The sequence below is a fragment of the Drosophila teissieri genome, chromosome 2L, assembly GCF_016746235.2.
Source record: "Drosophila teissieri strain GT53w chromosome 2L, Prin_Dtei_1.1, whole genome shotgun sequence".
Taxonomy (NCBI): Eukaryota; Metazoa; Arthropoda; class Insecta; order Diptera; family Drosophilidae; genus Drosophila; species Drosophila teissieri.
In genome coordinates, this window is record NC_053029.1 from 8,635,809 (window position 1) to 8,652,697 (window position 16,889).

Consider the following 16,889-nt stretch of genomic DNA (forward strand, 5'->3'; position numbering starts at 1 on the left):
GACTAGACTTGACAGATAAGGCAAGAAACCACTTCTCAGTTTCATTGATGTCAACATTCCATTTCTGCAAGGCTTTTTTTCGAAATGTGTTAATTTTGCCCTATAAATACGTCTACCAAGAGAGCCCTTTAATTAGGAAACCAAAAACGAATGGAAATACTACACACCCATCTCAACCAGCTATTCAATTTTCATGGTATGCATACCTCTTTTTCATTGATTTATATTTATCAACTATTTTAGAAAGGTCATATATCAGTATACCTACAACTTACATTTCAATGTGTTATACACAGCCAAACAGTAAATTTGAAAATTTTAAATTTATTAAAGTGACGGAAGAATATATCGTAAGTAAAACCCCATATGGTGTTAAATATACAATGCTCACTATACCCTTTTCCATTCTGCAGTCGCTGGCGGATTAATCATCATTATCATTTAAAGATGACGGGCCCTCAAACAATTGTACTCTATGGCTTGATTGGCATTCTGGTCCTCGTTATTGTGATTATATCTATGGTTTTAATCGTTGGATTATATATTCACGATCCAAATCGTACAAATGCGACGACGACTGAAGAAACCTGGAAATCCACTTAATGGAGGCAGAGAAAGTCTATTGTTTGCATTTGTACAATACTTGGCATAACTAATAAAATTTGGTTAAATTGTTATTAAAACTCAATTGGAATATTTCTTTATTCAAGCCGATAGAGAACGATAGAAACAGCAACATGAAACAAAATTTTACAATATATTTTTGGATCAAACTGAAGTATCTTTTTGTTCTCGTTGATATCAGCATATTGATGGCATGCGCGACATGCCCCAGTGGCCTAATGGATAAGGCATCGGCCTCCTAAGCCGGGGATTGTGGGTTCGAGTCCCATCTGGGGTAAAGTTTCAACCTTTTTCTTATTTAGCTAAAATTTATTTTTTTATGAACCCTTGCTAGTGAAAAACCAGTATTAGATTTCTTATATTTATTAAAATTTAAGGCCTAAAAATCTGCATCGTGATGACAGCTGCAGCCGATCGAGTTTCCAACCAATACGCGTTACACAACATGGCCCACGGATCTCAGTTCCGCCGTTTATGTGGGTCGTCCGGAGTCACAGAGCCGCTTAGAAGCCACCTGAGGGAGGATAACAGGATAAGAGTCGATGAATAGGGATACTAAAACATTTACTCACACGCGATGTAAGTGGAAAGGATTAGAATCGGAGTAGGTAGCTCCCAAATCCGGAAACTAGCAACAGCATTTTGGCGGAGTGTTGTAGCAGTGGGCTTTGCACGGAGCACACCACACGCAGGGCGCGTTATCCTTGTTCACAAGGTAACGCCTAGGGCAAGGAGCTTTAGGAGAAGGACGAATAGTCACACTGATCGCTTGGACCAACTTCTCCGCTGCTGTGGCCCACACAGTCCAGCGCCTCTCCGTGCATCTCAAGATTCGCCAACGGACGGACGGACAGAATTTTTGGGTTCAGATTGTGGATTGGTAGCGTTTTTACTTGGGACCGGACTTACATGGATAAGTTGGGGGCGTGTTGTAGTAGTTCCAGACACGCGGATCGGGAATGCCGCCTTCGGGCAGAGGGGGGCAACACATGCCCGGAGCAGGGGAGCACGGAATGGGAGAGGGAGCACCACATGGCGGACTGTGGGGGCCACAGCAGGGGGTTTCATTACAGGGTCCACAGCATCCACATCCGTTGCACATGTTGGGTTTGTTTGGCGCTGCAGGTGAGAAATTAAGATTTTGATCCTTAGACATATACTTATTACTAACTTTTTTGGTTGAGTTTTACTCGAAAAAAATAAATTTGGAATTTAGAAGAATTTAGAAGTCGAAGCGACTGGTCCGAGAGTCAGATATCGAATGAGGATAGCTGTTCCCTTGCCCCAGCACGTTCAGTTCAAATTTCGGTTCGGGCTGGCTTGAGAGTCATGGCCAACTCTTTGCAATTCCATGGCCTACTTGAACTTTTTGAACAGTTCATTGAATCCCCAAAGTAAGAAAACGCATTTTAGGATTCTATTGCTATTATATTTACCGCATTTAATATGCAAAAAATAAGCAAAATTTGAGCCGCGAATTGTTCAGGTCAACTGACTCTTTGAGACTGAAACAAGACTCTTCTAGCTCAAAAGAAAATGGGTACAGGTACTGTTGCTTATTAAAGTATTTAAGTAAAATATATATATTTTATCCGAATTTTGGCTAAGATGTACTATATTGCATATTTCATGGACTTATTAACAATTTGTCATTCTAACGCATATACCTTTTAACCGAAAAGCAGGCTTCAACTGTAGTTTGAAACTGATTTCTTGAACCAAATGCAGCCATAAAGTACATAAATGCGAATTTGTTTATTTTGAATTTATATGCCAAATAGATTCCAGATACCAGCATGGTCTTATTACCAAAATTGTTTATTGATGTTTATTAGCAAATGCACTCCACTACGATTTTCCATTATAAACATAAATATTCCAATATATTTTATTTTTCTTAACCACAATAGAACTGGCCGTGAAATAAATGCAGCACCGTGAAGACCCCCCAATGCATACACAGAAAATACTTTTAATTTGTTTATTTTGTAATTAAATGCCAAATAGATTCCAGATACCAACATAAGATTGCGTTTAAATCAAGACAGTCGGACGGGTTTCACATTGGAGCCCAAAAGCTTTGAGCCCTTCTAGTATCGGCTATTCCGCAGCTGCTCCATCTTGATTTAAGACATCTTCAATTTATGATCAACCAAAAGTGCGCCACAAAACGACAACATGTCCCGCCAAGGAAGTGGCCCATCAGGATCCGATCGAAACACTTGCCAGGAACTACTTAGAAACCACCTGTGGGATGAGATGGGTAACACCAGTGAATGCGGAAGGAATCGCAGCTACTTACACGCGACGGGATGCGGAAGGAGGTCATACTGAAGGATTTGGGGCCTGGCAACAGCATTTGGTCCATTGGTCCTACACCTGCGCTCACCAAACCCAGGACATGCTGTCCTTGTTGACGGATCAGCGTTGGGGGCATGAAGCTCCTGCAGAAGGACATGAAGCGTCACCACAAGCGGATGTTCCAGATGCTGTGGCCTGCAAAGTCCTCGTTCATGACTCGTGCTCCTCCGCTCCATGGCTTTCACGTTCTACGGACCTCCCATTGCAGGGACGGATGGACAGATGGATTGACAGACAGACGGACGGACAGGTTGACGGACAGAGACCTGGACCGGACTTACATGGGTACGTCACAGGTGCGTTACAGTAATTCCAGACACGCGGATCGGGAATGCCGCCCTCGGGCAGCGGCGGGCAGCACATGCCCGGAGCAGAGGAGCAGGGAATGGGCGACGGGGCTCCACATGGAGGACTGTGCGGGCCACAGCAGCAGGGCGATAGATTACAGCAGCAGGGACCGCATCCACCACAGCAGCCGCCGGCAACGCGTCCGCCGCATCCAGCACCGCCGTTTGGCGCTCCAGTGGCGGCGCAGCGCATCCGCTTGTTGTTCACGCCCATCATCATGTTGGCGTAGCGCAGCGGGAAGGCCGCCGGACCGCAGGTGGGGAACGGGAAGCACAGGCAGGCCGGTCTGCCCTGGCAGGCGGAGCGCGGGCACTTGTCCTGCAGGCCGTTCCGCTTCACGCAGTCGCAGGTGGTGTACATGATGCCGCATCGCAACTCCCGGCTGCGGCATCCGCGCGGCTGGAAAGGATGCCGTACACAGGTCAAGTGGGCAAGTGGTGAGGGGCATAGTTACTCACCTCCAACGATCCACATCCGTCACACATCTTGAGACCGTCGAGCGCTGCAGGACAACGGATTAAACATATACTCGTAGTAGGGCATCGTCAAGGTTAACTTACTTTATTTGGCCAAACTAATTTTGAAGAAAAATTTAGAATTTTGGTAAATTTAGAAGCTGGCCGAAACGAAAGGTCCGAGAGTTTGGTATCGAATGAGGAAAATGTCCCACAATCCTGGCCATATTCGGTTCCGTTTGAGAGAAAATGCAGCGCCAACTTGATAGAATTATGGCCTACTTGAAATGGGTACACTTTTATTTTTCGAATTCAGATTTTAGCAAGAGTTAGTTTAGATTAAAATAGGCAAAAAGCTTTTTCGCTCTTTCCCAAAGCTCTCTAATCAGCTAATAGCATTATGAGATCTGCTTTGCAGTCTGATAAGCCACCATCTCTTCAGTTTAGTCCGAGTTCCCAAGCTGATCGGGTTGGAGCAATGCCGAACATTGCAGTTATCGGTGCCGGGGTAAATGGCGTTGCCAGTGCCATTAAGATACTGGAGCACTACGTCAACGAGGGAAAGGCACCGATAAGGGTGACGATTATATCGGAGGACTTCACGCCCAACACCACAGGCGATGGTTCGGCGGGGCTCTGGGGTCCCTACCTTCTAGGCGGCACTTCGCAATCGAAAGTCTAGTAAGTACTCGTATTACCCAGTAGCACTGCTCTACATTATATTCCCAACTACTTATCTTTAATTAGCAAATGGTCGAAGAGCATGCACCAGTTTCTGGAGCAGATCTGGCTGAGCGGGGATGCTGGAGAGGCTGGGGTCTGTCTACTGCCCTGCACTCGGCTGAGCACCTCAGCGGTGGACACGGTGGAGGATTTCTGGCGCGACATTGTCTATGGAGCCGTGGATCTCTCCAAGGAACAGCTGGCTGCCTACAACAAAGGTCGCAGCGTTAAGTTCACGTAAGGATATATGAAGATATAAACCAACTAGTTGGTAAAAATATTAAAACCTTTTCAATTAAATTATTTTATTCTATTAGTACATTTGTATAGTTTTCCCTGAAATATGAATATTTCTAGGTCAGGCTTATCCTTCGTCACCTACACCTCGGAGCCCATTAAGCTGCTGCCGTATTTGATGAAGCGTTTTGCCCGCAACGGAGGAGTAGTTGTCCGGAACAGGATAACGGACCTGGAGGCATTCATCGCCGATTCCGAGTACGATGTGATAGTCAATTGCTCCGGATTGGGCTCCAGGACCCTGCTGAACGACGCTCAAATGTACGCAGTACGTGGACAAGTGTCTCGGGTGAAGGCAAACTGGATTTTCTCGGCCGTGCTGGACGAGAGTGATGATGGCAACTACATTATACCCAAGTGAGTATACAGCAGTTACCTTTTCTCGTTGGTATTTCTATATCTTATACATTCCAGCACGGAGAGCGTTGTCCTAGGCGGAACGCATCAGGAGCGGGACTACAACACTCAGGTCTGCCAGAAGGACAGGCGGATGATTGTGGATGGCTGCCGGCGGTACATTCCGGGTCTGGAGCACACGGAGTGCCTCGTCGACTGGGTGGGTCTCCGGCCGGGTCGCACCCAACTCCGGCTGGAAGCCGAGCGCCGTGGTCGCAAACTGCTCATCCACAACTATGGCCATGGCGGCAGTGGAGTCACTTTGTGCTGGGGCTGCGCCGACGATGTCCTCGATATCCTGTTGGCCGCCAGGAACGGCTCCAAACTATGAGTCTAGACTTACTTCACCTGGAGTGTATAGTTCGAACTCCAATGTTATAGTTCTATTACCAAATTTGTAGTAAAAAACATCTATTTGTCTACATAATAAAAAAGCATTTATATATATTCAATCTACCTTTAAATATTTTTCTATTTAAACTGTTAAAAATGGGATCTGATTAGGTGAATGCAAAGAGATTTCTGTCTGTGTAGGCAGCACTATCGCCATGGCATGGTGATCGTATTGATAGGCTTATCACCGCCTAGTTGGAAACGTACCCCTAGTCCTCCTTCCCCCAAAATTGGCACTCCACCGCGGTGCCTGCAACTGAGTACTTGTGGAAGTGAAGCTGGGGAAATAACGAGTTTGAAGCCCAAGAGTAGGCAGACATTTATGTGCACATGACAGCGAAGAACAGTTCAAATCTCGTCATCGTGACGCTTCTCGGCTGCCTCCTTGGCCAACCTGGCTTCCAGGGCCTCGTGGAACTCCTCGAATCCGGGCATTTCGATGTACTTCAGTACGGGCGAGACGACCAGCTCGTAGAGCAGGGCGTACATCTCGTCCAGCTCGCGCAGGATGTCAAAGGGCCGGGTGTTGCCCACCTTGTAGATCGAGTAGATGGTCCGCCCGATCTCGTCGTACTCGATCAGACCGGCGGCCTCCTGGTCCACGGAGCTCAGGGCGATGAAGTTCACCCGCGGCATGTGCATGTGCTGGGCGACGAAGCCGAACACATCGAAGATGGTGGTCAGGAAGTCCTTGTTGAAGTAGAGCTCATCCGGAAAGGCGATCTCATGGACGAAGAGGGCGTCGTAGGTGGTGACACCCATGGACGCCTTGGTCGCATCGATCAGCTCCTTCTTCATCATGATGATCTGCTGGAACAGATTCCGGGGCAACGAAGAGGGAAAGAAGACCCTGCGATTTAAGGAGATATATTATGAGGCTGGTGGAAATGGATTAGTTGGTCATACCAGGAGTGCCACTCCTCGGTCATCCATTCAAGCAATCCCACTGCCTTTATCTGCGTTTCGTCCTCGCTGATCATCATCACGGAGCACTCGTTTCGCAGGATGTGGCGCACATACCTACATAACAATATTCATATTAATAACTCTTTCAAAATAGAATAAGGAAAGATTCATTACCAAGAGTAAGTCTCTTTCATGTTCGGCACATCGAATAGTCCCAGACTCTCGTAGACAAGACTTTTCAGAAACGATTGGGACCACATGAACTCGATCACCATGTCGTAGTACCTGAATATATTTCACAAGTTAAATCTCTCAACTTATAGTCACTGTGACCATACATGCTTCGAATTGATGTCAACTATTTGCATGCCCTCGAAAACTTCCCATTGGATATCAAAACGCAAAGTGCGCACATCTTCCATTGCAGTTAAGTCACTAAGAATTTTTAAGACCACTAAAGATTTGTATATATTATATTTATTTTTATACGTTTTCAAAAGGGGAAAGTTGTAGGTGTCAAACTAAAACTAAGATACAAAAAAATAGAAAAGAAAATCAGAGCATACTTTTTGGGTCAATTGAAAGAAGGACGCTTATGTTTCTCAACCAACGATCACTAACTTTTTTAGATTATGAACATTTAAATTTATGAAAGGCATCTGGGATGTTTAGCATAGAAGTTGAGCAATACTTTCCCTATTAAATTCGAATATTCTTGGCTAGAAAATTAGAATTGAGGTTTGCATACTTCTTGGATGGCATTCAAAACTCGAATTGCTTGTAAAACTGTTTAACATATGGTTTTCCGTATACGATGGCATTAAATTGAATTTTTCATATCCAAGCGGAATAGCCGTAAATGTTTATTTGTATTACAAAATGCAAATGTTCTGTTTTGAATAATGTCATAATTAAGCGAATATACAGGCGGTAACAATCAAGGGTGATACGTGTAAATTTAATTTGTCTAATGTCTCAATTTGAATAAATTGCCACCACATAAAAGCAAATGCAGCCCAAAAGAATGTAAATAACAATCGCACCCATTTGTGGGCGAAATTCAGTGGCAGGCGGATATCGTAGTGAAATGGGCACGAACTGAAAACCAAACCAAATCCACCCTCGAGCAAAAAAAAAAGAATTTCCAAGCTGAGAACACGTTCTGGAAGAATACACCTTGGATTCCGCATTTTAAAATTCAAAGACCATCGGGTGTCATTTACTAGGCAACAAACCAATTGAATAACCGAATTTGGCTCGGATGCTCATCTTCGACGGGGGTCCCTCATTTCCTTGCCACCCAAAAAGGATCCCTTCGCCGGCAGACAGCGCATTTTGAAATGTTTCACATCCTTGTCCGTGAGACAATTGGATATTTAAATACAAGCGACACTTTTAATGGCTGGCATCGGGTGTCGGTCCATTGGACCGCTGCCATTCGTACTTGTGGCATATAGTGGCTGGAGTATTCAGGACACGTATGCCGCCCTGATAAATTCAATATCGAAAAGAAATAACTTAATTTTGGCATTATCCTCCTCCTCTTTTTGCAGAAGGAATGTGGAGCTTAGTGGAGCTGAAGATGGGGCCATCAGTAACATTAAGCAGCGGCTTTCGCAGAGAGCAGCGTAATGCGGCTAAGACCGCAGTGGACTTTATGATGTTGCATAAAGTGTGTGTGTGTGTGTGGGGCATAAAAACGTCTCATTTGGGACTCATTTAATCCGCCAAATTGTTTGCACACACTCACATGTGGCACACCCACACCGTCGAGCATCCTTTCTGCCACAAAAAGGTAAACGATTCGGGGCCGCAACAATGGCGAGTTTGAATTCATTCGAAAATCGCTTAACGTCAGCCGGGCGGTTTAGCATGTTTTTCAGCGCACACCTGCGCATTCCCTGGGAGTCGCGAACTGGGTGGTGCCATCGCCGCACAATGGTGGTGCTGTTCTGGTGGCTCTGGGTGGGTTTGGTGGGTCTGGGTGGTGCCACTGTCAGCCGTGACTTGCATTCGCCGCGTTCATTTAAAATCGAAAATACACAACGAAATGAAATGCAGCCGAAAAGCAAAGGTGTCGCCAGATAAACGACGATCAGAACGAAGTTTATATATTCTAAAGATGGTATAGAGATACATACAATCAGACTGGTTCTATTAATTATCCCATTATAACTCATGCGACAACAGTTGCTGAATCATGTATCATTTATAGCATATTAATGGAGATATTAAACCACATATTTAAATATTTAAATGGAATTGCCTGCTACTAGAAACTGAAGTTTCGTTAAATTCATATTCTGTGCATACCAAGTGAACTAACCCTTGACAGGGTATGCCAGTGCAATGTGATTGTGATATGGCTGAAAAAGCCGCTTGACAATGGATTGCGGGTGGGTTGGATTGGCCAACGCTGGCTTGGATTCAGCTGGAATGGGATTCTGGGAGATGTGCACTTGTTAGCCGCAAGGTGTTTGCAACCTCATCAGCGGCAGCCCACTTTCCCACACCCATTTTCATCCGGTTGAAGCTGCGCGGTTGTCGAAAGGCAAACAAATAAACAAACAAGTCGTCAGCAAGGGTTCAACAAAAGCAGAGTGCTCAAAGTAATTCAAAATACAGTCAGATGGGGAAGGAGTTGGATAATCTCTCTGCGTCCTGTTTGATTATTTAGCGTTTAAAAAGCGTTTAGTCTTCGTTGTACGCATAAGTATCTTTCGGATTCACTGCTCTGCACATGTTAAAATACATGCAATTGTTCTTTTGCCACTTTTCTCCAGCATGATTTTTCCGTTCATTTTGGGCAAAAATGCAGTTGTGAAAGTGATCATAGCTCATAATTACGCCTGTAAAAACAAATTAAACTTCAGTATTGTACTCCGTTTTGGCTCTTCCATAAACTTGGTTGTCTGCTGGCTGATTTGGCGACTTAAAATGACTTTACCAAAGGCAAGAGAGACTTCATCTTTTTGGCAACTTGAAGTAATGCTGTGAGCTAAGGTTTTTTCAAGCCAAAAGTAGCTGTGCTCTCAAGTCGAAGAACGTATACATATTAGAATATAGGAAAAGATGTTTCAAATGGAGTAAACTTTATAGACTTTTTCATTTTAACTAATGTATGCTTAACTACTTAAGTAGTTTTCTTCACTAGTTTAGCTTAGTAGAATATTTTAGAATATTTAAGCGACTTTAAAGGTTTTAGCCATTTTTTCCTCTGCTCTTCGCAGCACTGCACGGCATTTGGGCCTTAAAAAAGACGTTAAGAAACTTGGGGCTCGCTTTTAACTCACTTAGGTCGCTTGCGACTTATGCAAAACTTTTCAATTGCCTCTTATTACAGTTGTTATTGCTGCTGCCGCGCGCTTTTCCTTGTTGCGCGGACTCGAGTGAAATGCAAATTTATTCAAAATGGGCGAAAATGGAAAAGTTAGCCGTGTCTGCGAACGGCGAGTGGAAGGGCTACGGCCATAATTAAATATCATATTTTCGCATTTATATTTGCATTTCAGCGAGCCATTTCATTTCATTTCACTCTTAATTCGTTTTGCCCACATAATTGCCTTAAAGTTTAAGGAACTGAAGGAAACCAAGGATTGAAGGAATACCCGTAGCGATTGGCATATGGAAAATGACACTTTTCCATTAGCTGCACGCGATTTTCCAATAAAATTCCAATGGGAAAATCAAATTCCGGGCGAAGGAAAAAAGAGTTGGCTGACCAGCGGCGGCGGCTGAAATCAGTTACAACTATGGCCAGTTATCTCAGCGGGTCATCTCCACGAAAGGACAATTATCGGCGGACATGCTAATTTGTGCGTGGCCAAAGGACTCTGGGCGAAACAGAAAAAAAACGGGTAAAGCAGAATACCTCAATATTTGTTGACGGAACGTGATTTGGCGCATTTTCAGTCGCCGCCGTGAAATGGAGCCACCAACAACATGCGACCGCACCCATCATGAGCACATCCAAAGGGGCAGAGCCACACCCACCACCACCCACCTCCCACTCATTCACTTACAGGTACACCAAGGAAAATTAGGCACTAAGGATACAGGATACTGTATAATTTTCCGTAGCAATGGCACTATCCTATTCATTGAAAATGATAGTGCATTACTGCCACAAGTACTTTAAAGCTAGTACTCGCCATGATAAAACTAGGACATATTGCATTAATGTTTACAGAAGTAAAACTGAAAGTTACAAATTATTTTAAGTGTAATCGGTGGCACCTCCCGCGGTGCGTTTTCCAGAAATATGCAATACGCCTTGTCCAAGCTGAGCAAACAGGCGCTTCACCAGAACCCTTCCGGAGCCACCGAATTCCCATTTGGAATCACGAAGCGTATCCGCTGAGCACGCAAACCCAAAGGGTTAATTAATTTAATGCGCTAACCCGATCCGCGGAAACAGGACCCATCTAACTAGACAATTGAAGTGCCATCAAGTGAGGGCATGAAGTCGTTCTAAATATAAATGTGCGAGCAGGTAACTCAAAAGGTATTTGAAAGCACTCAAGGAAGAGCCCACCATCTCGTCCGGAACTCATCGAAAACTCCGCCTCCGAAGACGTGGAAGGCCACACCCTCGCTTTTCCCAGCAAGTTCAACGTCTTTGATGTAAACTTTGATGAAAAGCAGGAGGGGAGGGGACGGTCCTGGCCCCAAGCTATACCTTTTCAATTTTCCGCATCGGAAATGACTTTACTTTCTCCATTAGACAATGGAGTCTGTGGCGAATCTTTATTAGCTTCAGCAGGAAAGAATAAAATGACGTCGTTTGCCTGCTAATTATAAACTTGTTTCCAATTAATCAAGCCGTCAATACTTGCTCCTTTATACAAAATTCGTGCTATTTTAGGGCGGGAGCAGGCAGAAGGAGGCGGGGCAGCCGCGATGTCAACGCCAATTGATTGCTCACTGCGACATTGGTCCTTGAATAATTCATCAGGACATCGCCGTTGCCGTTGATTTCAATTGATGGCGAAGTACCGAGCGTCTTGTTACCAGCTCCTCCTTCGTGTCCTGTGCCCACTAAATTATTCCACAAAAAATAAATAAAGGAGCATCGATGGCCTCCGCTCGGGGACACCATCGTGATCATCATCAACAGCCTATCCACCTGCCATTAAGCACGCTTAACCTGACAGCCTCCTTATGCGACTGCGGCCCAGCACGGCGATAAACATTAAGTTGTCAATAAAGGTAATTCATTATGTCGCACTCGAATACCCGGGGGAGCAACTCTGCGGCTTCACATACGGCAGCTCACGTATCCAGGGCATCCTGGTATCCCGGTATCCTGGGCATCCTGGTATCCAGCCTCCTTTGGAGGCCTTTGACAGTCGCACTCACTCCGCGGTAAAATATTCCCCTGTATAGGCAATAAAAACGCTTATTGCTCAACGTTTGCCCGCAGCCAAACGCGCTGAGGTCGCCGTTGCAAGAACTCAAATGGCGCTTTTATTGGCAGCCGTATGATGTGGTTTTTCCGGATGACGACGGACAGCACCTAAAGAAATGCCATACAACCAAGAATGGCTACAACCATTTCTTAGGTTTCAGATGAATATAGTTTATAACTCCTCAAAGAGTTAAGATAGTTCTTCTTCAGGTTCTTCAGCTTGGCAAATCATGCCTATTTCCCTCTAACAAAGTTTTTATTCAATTTTTAAATAACTTGTCTTGCATTGTCAATAAAGTATATTCATTAAGATTAATAATGAAATCGATACAACTTCGTGTTGTGCCCACCTATGGTTTCCATGCCACTTAAAGAGGTTTGCACTTCAAACCACTTGCTACTTGCCACTTGGTAGCTGTTGGCTGGATGCTGGCTCTCGGCACTCGCGTGACACGTCAGATCAATTTTTCGAAATATATTTCCTTCGAAATTTATTTGCCTGTCATTAGAGTTTTTGCGGAACGTGCTTTGGTCGCATTTGCAAGTGCTCCGCTGGGGACGACTATGTTCGACATGGCAAAGCCAGCGACCAGCGCTTGGAACGGGGGATGGACTTTGGAGCTGGAGCAGGAGCTGGCACTCTGTAGCTGGAGCCAGAGTGGAAAACCAATATCGGTGGAAACAGTCGCAGGACTAGATGACTTCTGGGTCGCGTAGAGGGCAGGGAAGGCTGTGAGGGGACACTTTTGTATCTCTCGGATACACGTAACACGGCAAACACACAGCTACAGATACAGCTACACATATAGCTAGAGATACAGATACAGCTACAGATACAGCTACAGCTACAGAGACAGATGCAGATACACACGTGTGTGCTTTATGAAAATTGCATTTCAATTGACAAACACGGGCGAGTGGAGCATAAAATATGGCAATTTACCACCATCGAGCTCAACTCTTTCGTGCTTTATGCCTCCACGGCATATTACGTTGATGAAATTGTTTTCGTTTCGACAATTTTCGTGTGGCTGAGTGGGCAGGATAACTCGTGGGATGGGGAGGGGGGTTCAACGTCTGTCCAGGATATTTATTATTTTATTAGCGACGTGTGTTGCGTCGGCGGCGGTTCGTCCATCGTGGGTGTGGCGCAATTTTTACGGATAAACCCCTTTCGCAGTTGGCCCAATGCCCCGTGCCTAGTTGGTTATGATAATTAAGTAATGGCTTCGTGGCGTCGGCACATGGTCAAACATCCGTAAGTGTTGACCACTCGAGCGTTACACTTATGCAAACAGGATTCGGGTCTATATTTGTATATTTGTATATTCTACCCGTTTCCCGTCGTTTGTCATTCATAATAGGATAAAATCGCTTGTAGCTTTTAAATCACACTTTTGAAGCTAAACACTATCAATCAAATTTGACTATTGCATTATCCTAGACACCTTGGAGTTTGTGAATAAATATTTAGCATTTATTATCTGCATTTTACAAGTGCCATAACTTTACACAAAATCAAGATTATTTATCGTAACCGAAAGCGCCTTGAGTACATTTCAAGCAATTCATTGGGCAATTAGCAGAGTTCTCGATGGCCACAAAACGATTTATGAAACGATTTTTATTTATGAATTTATGTACACATGCCACCTCAACAACCACCAGCTAGCCACCAATCGATGATAAAAGACTTGCGCCCCGATAAACCAAAAACCAAAAGCCGCAGAAGTTTGGCATTCGGAGTCAGGTGATGATGATGATGGTAAATAGTAATGGTGATTGCTATTGTGATTGTGATTGCCTAGTATACTCGTACATATGCGATTGCATGGACTCTGCTCTGGAATATGGAATGGTATGGTATATGGTATATGGCTGTATGTGCCTGTAATCGCAGGGCGTTATCACTATAGCTTAGCACCTTTCGTAAGTTCGTAAGTAAGCTGGTCAACCGTTTATTTTATCACCATATCTGGACAGCAGAGTGAAAACCCGGGGCAATATGAATGGCGGCAGTGGACTGGGGGGGGCAAAGGTCAGAGCGCGGCATGGAGCACAAAAGAACTTAGTGCTTCCTAATTGCGCACTAAATTAACTGAAATCAACAGCAAAACAACAGCACAACCAAAACGAAAAAACAGCTGAAAGAATAAATAATAATGAATGGAAGGCGAACTGGACTCGAATCGGATCGTAAAGCCGTCAGCGCACATTGAACATGAAATGCACCGCCAATCAAAAAGGCGCACATAAAATTACCCACTGAATTGCCGAAAAGAAATTAACTCCCAACTCATACCCCCCCCGCAATCCCTCGTCCCAATCCCCATAACTGGCTCCTCCATCTACGTACTCTTCAAATTCAAAACTCAACTGTGGTGTCTGCCGCATCTGCTGGCACCGCCTCTTGTGTCAAAACTGCGGCTGCTGATTTTCAGCGGGCTCCGAATCGAGATCCGAAACAATTCAATTCGTCTCGGAATTCCAAGCAAATGAGCAGTTTGGGTAGAATAATTGTACAAATATGGCTTGATTACAAAATATTGCATATTTTTTGGGTAATCCTCTCAAAGTCTTTTCAATCTACAACGTGTAAAATACTCAAAATGTTCCTCTATCAGTAAAATAGTATGTATGCCAACTCAAACAAGTATAACCCCAAAATCAAAATGGATAAGAAGTTAGTATCTTTTAACGATCCAAACACATACAAAATCTATTAAAATCAATATATTTTGGTATTGGACTTAATGAACCAAAGGTACTACACATTTTGGAGATGGGAGCTAATGGATCAGCCGCCCCCTTGTCCACCCCCTGAAAATGTAGCCCCAAATCGACGGTCGCAATGTCATTGAGAAAGCATTTTCGTCAGCCACTCTGCGCGATCAATTTAAATTAAGCCGAAGATTTGGTTTTAATTAAAAATCTTCAAATACGCTTAATGACAATTAATTGGTCAACATCAGGCCAGTCATCGCCGTCCAAGTCGAAGTCGAAACCGTCACCCTCACATCCATGGGCACCACCGAGCAGTCTCGATGGATTTGAAGGGCAAGATATCTGGAGGGATGGACAAATGGATGGATGGATGGATGGAGGATCTCTGGCCAGATGGGCAGAAGTCACGCAACCTTCATAAAGCCATCGGAATCGGGGCTTTTCCGCTTTGAAGTTACAGCTGCTGTTGCGTGTTGCGAATGGAGATTTCTTCGCCGATTTTCGTTCAATTGAAACAAATCGAAACTGAGCGAATGCAAAGGGCGCCACCCTGGAAGAATTCTTCTTTCTGGTTTTGATCTTCAGTAGAAAGGGGGCTACGTTTTCCCTCCTTAAGCTGCACAACTGAGAACCGCTGTCACCCTCAATTTGGCTACTCCCACTAGTTAGCATTACTAACCTCGTTAGCTTGATAGATGACCTCGCAACCTATTATTATTTTAGCAACTTCCAAAGCCACTAATGCGTGCGGTGTGTGTGGGTTTTAATTAAGCCAAGAAAGGTGACTCTTAATGACTAGTTATGCACTCTGTGGCCCAATTGGGGAAATGCACACGAACTAATCTGTGAACTTTACACCCGACAATGGGCTAGGTGCCATCACCCACTTCCATTTCAACTCCCCCACTCTCGTCGAGGATATGGAATAGCTGACCGGCTGACAGTCCCCGAAGACAACACAACTGATGGACTGCTGATGACATAATATGCAAATAGAGTGCCACAAACCACAACCAACAACAGCACATAAAATACATCCTTGTACTACTACACCCACCTGGAAGTCGAGGGTGGTACACCTTCCGAGTCTGACCTGTGAATAGTTTTTAGCTTGATTTCTTCAGGGAATTTCGTATCCAGAGCTTTGGTCGAGTGAACAGAACGAAGGAGTTGCTGTGCTTACAGCCGTGTTAGAGATGGCAAAACAGTGTCCTATAAATGTTATGAAGGTATCTCATCATCAATCTCTGCTTATTTTTATACAAAAACCAAAAGGCTGCAATAAGTCTGAAGTTAAAAGTCATAAGTTGGTAGTTGGTGTAGATATTTCTATACAGAATCATAGTCAACTCAACTTTTGCTCTGGGCATACAGAAATACGTTCCAAGATAATCAGTTTTATAGCTATTACATGTATTAACTTTAAGAAAAGTGGGATAACTTTGTATTTAAACTTTGGATGGTTTTTCTTCTTAGACAATCCTACTTCAGTCAGTATGAAGCTACCAATTTACCATCCCTAACGATTCAATATTTACTGGCAAAGGGTCACACAGTTGGTCTGTCGCCTTCGCGTTTCCGTGGCCTTAGTAATTTGCTTAATTACTTTAACTTGTAAATAGAACCGCAGGATAACGACTGCTGCAAAAAGGTACAATCAGAAGTAAGGTGCGGACTAATCGCCCCGCAGGATAAACGAGCTGCGCGACTAGTGGTGTTATTAGGTGAGAGTTTTGCATAAGCGGAGCGTTTTGGCTGTAATTAAAATAATTACCCCTTCCGATTAACCCAGTTTCGAGGTTCGTTGCTCAATTTTCTGCATTTCGCTGCTCAGCCAGTCTGCTCCGCTTCCATTTCCATTGCCATTTCCATATCCATTTCCATTTTCATTTCCATATCCATTAGCCGGGCATTGTGGTTGCCCGGAGCTGTTGCTATTATGTTGTCACATGTGAACTGAGCCATGAGCGAAGCGATTACGAAAGGGGTGTTCCGGATTCTAGATTCCGTTTTCCGGAAGGGGTAACCGGAAATGGGAGGATACAGTGGCAAGCGGATAAGGACATCACGCCTTGCGGCGCTGATTGTTCCTTTTGTTGCCTTGTTGCCTTGTTGTTCCTGTGCTTCCTGTTGTTTCTGTTGCTTCTGTTGCTCTTGTCGTAGGCTGCCGATTCGAGACTTACCCTTTGATCCCGATACCGCCGCAGAGTCAACCCCCCATCGACATTTGCCCAGCGACATTATCCCATAATTAT

The 16,889-nt window shown here is 44.4% G+C and overlaps 3 protein-coding genes, 1 long non-coding RNA gene and 1 other non-coding gene across 9 annotated transcripts; 3 read left to right on the forward strand and 2 right to left on the reverse strand.

The window, feature by feature from the left end:
• The first annotated feature begins 49 nt into the window (after positions 1-49).
• On the forward strand, positions 50-683 carry LOC122626056. Its single transcript, XR_006326686.1, has 3 exons — positions 50-196; positions 244-350; positions 414-683. It is a non-coding gene; the product is annotated as an uncharacterized LOC122626056 (long non-coding RNA).
• A 145-nt stretch (positions 684-828) lies between these two features.
• Trnar-ccu lies at positions 829-901 on the forward strand. The gene has a single exon. It is a non-coding gene; the product is annotated as a tRNA-Arg (tRNA).
• Positions 902-971: 70 nt separating this feature from the next.
• Positions 972-4,009, reverse strand: LOC122622874 (male-specific sperm protein Mst84Dd-like). Of its 4 annotated transcripts, none has more exons than XM_043801528.1 (5): positions 3,894-4,009; positions 3,792-3,835; positions 3,392-3,732; positions 1,534-1,709; positions 972-1,138 (listed from the first exon to the last, which is right to left on the reverse strand). In XM_043801528.1, exons 2-5 carry the CDS (start codon positions 3,816-3,818, stop codon positions 1,128-1,130), a joined length of 555 nt encoding a protein of 184 aa, XP_043657463.1. In that variant the 5' UTR covers positions 3,819-3,835; positions 3,894-4,009; the 3' UTR covers positions 972-1,127. The 4 variants fall into 4 exon arrangements, 2 of the variants coding, with proteins under 2 accessions (XP_043657463.1, XP_043657452.1); XR_006326349.1 differs by lacking the exons at positions 972-1,138; positions 1,534-1,709 and adding exons at positions 2,592-2,871; positions 2,927-3,068 and having other exon boundaries at positions 3,432-3,732; positions 3,894-4,008; XR_006326354.1 differs by lacking the exons at positions 3,392-3,732; positions 3,792-3,835; positions 3,894-4,009 and adding exons at positions 1,197-1,359; positions 1,796-1,901 and having other exon boundaries at positions 1,696-1,743.
• Positions 4,010-4,239: 230 nt separating this feature from the next.
• Positions 4,240-5,656, forward strand: LOC122622144 (D-aspartate oxidase). Its single transcript, XM_043800366.1, has 4 exons — positions 4,240-4,469; positions 4,536-4,748; positions 4,869-5,165; positions 5,223-5,656. Exons 1-4 carry the CDS (start codon positions 4,267-4,269, stop codon positions 5,533-5,535), a joined length of 1,026 nt encoding a protein of 341 aa, XP_043656301.1. The 5' UTR covers positions 4,240-4,266; the 3' UTR covers positions 5,536-5,656.
• A 228-nt stretch (positions 5,657-5,884) lies between these two features.
• On the reverse strand, positions 5,885-7,029 carry LOC122622152. Of its 2 annotated transcripts, none has more exons than XM_043800379.1 (4): positions 6,846-7,029; positions 6,678-6,788; positions 6,504-6,617; positions 5,885-6,447 (listed from the first exon to the last, which is right to left on the reverse strand). In XM_043800379.1, the coding sequence occupies exons 1-4, from the start codon at positions 6,923-6,925 to the stop codon at positions 5,946-5,948; spliced, it is 807 nt and encodes a 268-aa protein (XP_043656314.1). In that variant the 5' UTR covers positions 6,926-7,029; the 3' UTR covers positions 5,885-5,945. The 2 variants fall into 2 exon arrangements, with proteins under 2 accessions (XP_043656314.1, XP_043656321.1); XM_043800386.1 differs by having other exon boundaries at positions 6,842-6,981.
• Positions 7,030-16,889: the final 9,860 nt, after the last annotated feature.